Source organism: Puntigrus tetrazona, chromosome 22 (assembly GCF_018831695.1).
Source record: "Puntigrus tetrazona isolate hp1 chromosome 22, ASM1883169v1, whole genome shotgun sequence".
In the NCBI taxonomy this organism is placed as follows: domain Eukaryota; kingdom Metazoa; phylum Chordata; class Actinopteri; order Cypriniformes; family Cyprinidae; genus Puntigrus; species Puntigrus tetrazona.
Window position 1 is genome coordinate 17,332,707 of NC_056720.1, and position 7,123 is coordinate 17,339,829.

General features: G+C 32.8%; 1 protein-coding gene across 1 annotated transcript in view; it reads right to left on the reverse strand.

Annotated features, from left to right (window-relative positions):
• The window catches only part of LOC122327812 (armadillo-like helical domain-containing protein 3), a 20,382-nt gene extending 14,495 nt beyond the window's left edge, over nucleotides 1-5,887 (reverse strand). Inside the window, 12 exon segments of the mRNA XM_043223429.1 lie at nucleotides 325-371; nucleotides 1,219-1,279; nucleotides 1,373-1,416; nucleotides 1,500-1,556; nucleotides 1,650-1,736; nucleotides 1,826-1,900; nucleotides 3,140-3,232; nucleotides 3,345-3,452; nucleotides 4,004-4,150; nucleotides 4,227-4,283; nucleotides 5,283-5,399; nucleotides 5,779-5,887. Of these exon segments, the coding sequence (XP_043079364.1) occupies nucleotides 325-371; nucleotides 1,219-1,279; nucleotides 1,373-1,416; nucleotides 1,500-1,556; nucleotides 1,650-1,736; nucleotides 1,826-1,900; nucleotides 3,140-3,232; nucleotides 3,345-3,452; nucleotides 4,004-4,150; nucleotides 4,227-4,283; nucleotides 5,283-5,384 (878 nt within the window). The 5' untranslated portion in view covers nucleotides 5,385-5,399; nucleotides 5,779-5,887.
• Between the last annotated feature and the right edge of the window lie 1,236 nt (nucleotides 5,888-7,123).

Below are 7,123 nucleotides of genomic sequence, written 5' to 3' on the forward strand. Positions count from 1 at the left end.
TATTAAATTAGAACAATTGTTAAAATATAATTCATAATTATTAATTATAAATTAGAATTATTAAAACATAGGAATCATCAAATTAGAATGATTTTTAAAAAGTTATCAGTTATCATTAAAATGTTAAATCAGAACAATTGTTAAAACCTTACAGTTATTGTTAACTTAAAATGATTGTTAAAACATAATTGGTATCATTAAATCAGAATAATTATTAAAACTTTACAGTTAAATTAGAATGATTATTAAAGTCAAGTATGTGTAGGTTAGCTATATATGAAAAGATTACTAATTAAAATACTTTTTAAAATGATTTTTACTCACTGTACTGACAGCTTCTCGTCTGCATCAGCGATGAACATACTGCCCACCTGCAGACCAAAGCATAATTACGATCAATATGTACGTGCAAAGTCACTCCTATTGTACGGAAAAGAGCAGTGTGAACATTCTGCTAAATTTCCACGGAAAGAAAAACTTTAAACAGCTTGGAAAAACACGCAGGGCCCTATGAATTCCGCCATGTGGAAAACGCAAAAGCCATCTAGTCATAAAAATGGACTTTACCAAAACATTTTTCATCCAGATTTGGGATGGATACATGAAAAGAAGGTCAGTACACTTAGAGCAAAACGAGGTATGTACTAAGCCACAAAAATACTATATAAACACGAATCCTGCATGTCTCTGTATAGATAAATGGTGCAGATGATTTTGTTTACAAAGCATATACTATTTTTATTTATGAGTAAATAAACAATCTCTAGAACTGCTCTGAGAGTCAATTCATGAGCGTCTTATTTTTCTTTTGAGATAAAATATCACACACAAACATAAATGGTGTGCACAGCAACCTGTCAAAATAAAAGTCTGGTTTAACTTGAAGAAAGTAATGACAGAAATAATAATAATAATAATAATAATAATAATACATATTTTGTATTACTATTTAAAATATAAATGAATTATTTATGCTTTTATTGATTAATATTTAATGCAATCCCAACAATTACTGGAAAAAATACATTTTTGCTAAATGTTTAATAAATTGCCATTTAGTATTGTAAACTTTCACGATTTTAATTAATTAGACATGCTTTTTGATTAATAAAATACAATTTAATCATAACAATAGAGTCTAGAAAAAAACGGATTGAAGAAAAACTGAAAAGGAAACACGATTTCATAGACATGAATAAATAATAAAAAGTTTTATACCATGCTGGTAAGGGTGGAGAAAAAGCCTCCTTGGTTTTCTTCTTCTTTGTCTTTATACTGTCTGTGGAAATCAGATGGATCACGTTAAACCTTTCACAGACGTTTCTTCAAAATAAAAAACATAAAAAATTAAAAAAACAAGATCGCATGCTACCTATTGTACTCTGCAAGTGCGTGGTGGATGACCATTCCCATGCCCTGCGAACAGATCCGTTCTATAAGACCAACGCATGACGGTCAGAAATATATCTTGATTTTCAAAAATCTGGCGGACTACTCACGTCCAGGGTCGGCTCGTCGTCCACTATTGAGAGTTTCACAATGTAAGGATTCACGGACTACAATGAAGAGAGGAAACAATGAATCTCACAAACAATGCTTCGTGACTAGAACAACGTGTTATCTTAGTACAAACATCACTGTGCATTCACCTCATACTTCCTGTAGTTGACCAGCAGAGCTAAAAGTACCACGGCATCGTATCCGTGCTGCGCTCGACTGGAAACATCAGACAGGATCTGGACAAAAAGAGGAGGATGAAATAGAGGAAGTTATGATGCTCGGGTAAAAAAAACACTACACATAATACACCCAATCACAGTTTTACCTGTAGAATGGCCTCAAATATACTGTTGATCATCACATACTCCAGTATAGTGTTCTGACTAATATTATCGGTCACCTGAAAGAAAGAATTTTTTTTTTAAAAAACACACACACACACACATTATAAGCGCATCCGAAAACATCGGCAAAGAAAAAAGTATAGTGTAATGAGAATGCATAAAATTTACAAATGAAACCAGAAAATAAAGTTTGCTAAAAATGTCCTCAACAGGGCAGCAAAAAAAAAATAATCATGATTAATCACATTCAAAATAAAAATGTTATTACCCATTATGTGTTTTTTTTTTTACAATTTTACATGCAATATATAATATAAATTAAATTACAAGCTGGAATGTGCGTTTTTTAATGCGATTAATCACAATTTATCATTTTGCAGCCCCAGTCCTCATCCTCAGGTCACCGAAGGCTTCTTTCTTTATCAAATTTGGAGAAATGTAGCAATGATACACTTGCTCACCAATGGATGTGAATGGGTGCCGTCAGAATGAGAGTCCGAACAGCTGATAAATACACCACAATAACCCACACCACTCCAGTCCATCAGTTAATGACTTGAGAAGACAAAAAACAGTGTGTCTTCTCAAGACATGAAGAGCTAAAGTGGTGTTAATTACTTGTAGATGATTGTGATGTTTTTATCAGCTGTTTGGACTTCTGACGGCACCCATTCACTACACAGGATAGATCCCCGTGTAAGTGATGTAACGCTACATTTTTTCCAAATCTGATGAAGAAACAAGCTCCTCAACACCTTGGATGACCTGAGAGCAAGTACATTTCTAGCAAATTTTCATTTTTGTGCGAACTATTCTATTTCTATAATTTCGAAACGGTTAACGTTTACGTTCTCGGTGCAATGACATTTCTATTGCAAATGGAAAAGTCTTAATTGTCAACCAACGTGTAATACGTTTTGGTTTAGACCATCTACAAATTTAAATCCCAAATCTCCATTAAAAGTTAAATCTTAAAATAAAGCGTTGGGGTTAACGCCAACAATGGGGTTCTCAGAAAAACAAAATGCAGTTTATTTATGTTATAGTTATTTTCAAAGCTTCAGTGTGCCTTCATTATTGATCACTTCATTTTTGAAAGTAAGTTTTTGTAAAAAAAAAAAAAAACAACCAAAACGTAAAAAAATCGGTCTTGTTTCCAAACAAAAAGAAATCGGTATCGGCCAAAATATCGGCTCCAATCCAATACCGTGCATCCCCACTAAAAAGCAAGTGGACTAATTTACTACAGATGTAAAAGCGAGCGGATTTTTAGAGAATGAATGCGCTGATCTTACGGTGACCAGACACAGCAGTAGCTTTAGACACAAGCTCTTCAGGCTCTCTGATCCATCACCGCACAGCAGGCTGTCCAGGCTCTCCATGAGCTCCTGCACGCACAGATACATCATGGCTCAGATCAGCTTTCAGCAGAAACCTCCAGGTCGTGTGTGTGTGTGTGTGTGTGTGTGTGTGTGTGTGTGAGCAGGACAAACAACCCACCTTCATCCGCAGCTCAGCTTTGTCGAAGCCCATCAGCATGTTGATGATGTCAAAGCCCGTGGAGGATTTGTTCTTCTGGTGAACTCCTCTGAAGAGCGCGCAAAGAGTCTACGGAAACAGACGGGAGGAGGCTGGTGTGCTTTTCAAAGTCTTTGTCGCGTTCATTCAGATTTTTAGGTCAAAAGGAAACCGGTACATTTTCTGAATGCAGGGCGTGTCTTCAAACACAAAAGCTGACTTCAGTCTTACGTTTCCAATTGAATATTTCCATAAAATAATAACGACACATTTTCTACGAGGAACTAAACTTCCAGTACTGTTCAAAAGTGTGTTTTTGTAATGTTTTTCAAAGAAGCAAGTCTCTTGTCCACCAATGCTGCCCTCCGTTCACCTTCAGATTAAATTAAGATATTATTGATGAGATCTGAGAGCTCTCTGACCTTCCACAGACCTTCCAAGATCATCCCAGAGTTTCAGCTTCACCAATAGTCGACCGAAATCATCCCAGATCCAGAAACGCCACTGGTGTGACTGTTTTCTAGATGCATTTACTACGTTTCTGGATCTGGATCATTTCAGTTGTCGTCTATGGAGGGTCAGATAGCTCTCAGATATTGTTTGAAACGGTTAAGCAGTGTAGTAAGTATTTTTTTTTTTACCTGAAGCGCATTGACTACTTTGATCTGGTGCTCTTCACCCAGAGCTTGAACGCAGTGGTGGAACAAACTGTTGATGTTGTCTTTGATTTTCATGACTTCATCTCCGTCCAGAGACTCCAACTTCCCTTCCAGATACTCCAGATTGACCTGCTCGAAGCACACAGATCGATGAGACGGTCCACGCGCTCACCAAACGGCCGTTTAACACGCGTCTGCCACTGACCTTCATCAGAAACAGCTCGTCCCAGAAGCGAGGATTGTTCTTAGTAGGGTCCTCTTTCTGATGTGAAAGAGCAAAAACAGTGGTCGCGATCTTTAAAAACATTTCCACTAAAATAAATGACACTGCTGATTACATGATGAACACTGAAGTTAGTAACATAATCGCTTTTTAGGTAATGTGTTTTTTTTATACTTTTTAGGGAACGTGTTTTAAATTTACCATAAAACATAACACACTGATATAAAAAAACATATTCCTTGAAGCATTTCTGTCTGTTTTTGGGAATATAATCAAAGCTGAATGGTATGACACACAGTGGAGGAAAATTCAGGGGAGAATCAACAAATTATGAATAATTTAATGCTATTGTGTGAATAATATGTAATCCATATATATATATATATATTTTTATGTTTTTGAAGTCTCTTCTGCTCACCAAGCCTGCTTTTATTTCATCCAAAATACAGGATGCTGTAATATTGTTAATTTTTTTTTGTATTTAAAACAACTGTTTTCTACTGTATTACATGTTAAAATGTCATTTATTTCTGTGATGAATCGCTGAATAATAATTTTCAAATTATTACTCCAGTCTTCAGTGTCACACGATCCTTCAGAAATCATTCTAATATACTAATGTTCTGCTCTCAAAAACATTTTTATTATTATTATTACTTTTTATTACTATTGCTATTATCATAATCATAATCAGTTGAATATATATATACCCTATATATATATATCTATATATATATATTTTGGGGATTAATACTTTATATAAATTGCTCATGATGATAAGACATATTAATGTTACAAATGATTTCTTTTCAGATCATGTGACTTTCTATTCATCAAAGAAACCTGGACTCAACTGTTTTCTAATGCTTAATATATATATATATATATATATATATATATATATATATATATATATATATAAGTATTCACATAGAAATTAGATTTTTTTTTTTTTAAATAGCAAAAAATATTTTAAATCAAACAAATGCGGCTCTTGCTTAGTCCTAACGAGACACATCAGGAAAAACAAACACTTACCGCGAAGATCTCATCATACATCAGCACCACCTTCTCCTTCAGAGGCTTCTTCGAAGAGGAGGTTCTCCTCAGAAGACCTGCTTTCTTCTCAGTCTGAGCCATGGCTTTCAAACGCGACTACAAACACACACTCAGACACGTTAACACGACAATAACGCTGACATATAACATCTCTCCTCGGTCGGGTTTCTACCGAGACTCAGCTCGCGCTCTCGTGCATGTGTTTTGACAGCTTAGCTTTAGCATGTAGCCTCCTAACATTATAAACCGCAAAGAAACGCTGGCCTTTTAGTAACACTTCCGAGTGGTATTTTAATACAGTAACGTTATACATTTAGGACAGTCGTGCTAACTGATCAAAGCTAAACTGTTTGTCATCTTTTTTCTGTTTGTCATTTATAACACATTTAAAATAGTTTGCATCCCAGCGGTTACTTATAACAGTCAGGCATGGATATACCAGTTTGAACAGATAAATTCAATAATGTGTTCATACCCGGGTAAACGAATCACTGTATTTGTTCCATTACTCTTGGAGCTAAACAGATGGATTTCGCTCGACTGACTTCCGGTGGGAGCGGAAACCCCGCCCACGTCCTACATCACGTCCGCTAGCCATGCTGAGTAGACACATATAGCCAAAATCTTTTATTATATTATACTCATAAAAATGAGACCATCTTTACCCTTGCGGTACTGATATGATTTGACAGATGCCGGATTATTTGTTTTGTTAACAGCCTATAGTGCAAAATTAGATTAATCATTTATAATAATATTAATGTATTTTATTGATAAATGCAAGTCAGCAGTTAGTAGTTATTAATTTGACACAAAAATCACTTCATGTAAGTATTATTAGTATATATGTAACATACATGTAAAAATATACATTTGAAATGTATTTATTATTCATTTAATTTTTTGTATAGCTTAAATATTATTACAATATTTAAAATATTTTTTAGAGATTTTTATGATAGATAAATGAGCGTACACTATTTAATATAATAGTAATAATAATATAATAAAAAACATAAAATGTTTTGTTAAATATATAAAAAATATAAAAATAAAATAAAATGAATAAATCAGTTATTTCATTTTCTAAATTATATTCTGTATTTATTTTATCATATTTCTTGAGATATACGTGGATTTTGATTATTGGTAAGACCTTCCTCCTACTTTTTAGATAGAACCTTTTTTATATATATTTTTATACATTTTAGATTTTATAAAATAAATAAATAAACAGCTTTCTAAGAAAACAAACAGACCTTTAGATTACATATTTTTATTTAGCATTTTTTTGTATGATACATATTAATGATCTTAGATCATCTGATTATTAGTAATAAAAAAATGTTATCGACATTATCAAATCTTTAGTTTTTAACTTATTTTAGAATTTTACTAATAATATAAGAAACTGTTTGTCATCGTGTGTAAAATATAATTAATTAGAATTTTATGATACGTAACACATGTATAATATAACTATTATTTACTGATCAGACATTGGTCTTTTTTTTTTATGCGTGCCTTAAAAAAAAAAAATTAAATCAAGTTGTCTTGTTTTATGTATTAAATTCTATATTTATGAATTTCCATCAGAATTCTTAATATAAATTAAAAATATAAATTTGAAAAAATTGATTGCAGTATTTAAGATAATTCTTAAAATAAATAAGAACAAATACAATTCAATCAATAGTTAATTTACAGATTAAAAGATACATTTCTAAAAGTTAATAATGATATTGAAGGTCGTAAATTAATTATTGCTAAGCCTTTCCTTCACAGACCATGTCTGTTGTAGGTCTAAATGTTTAGCAGTA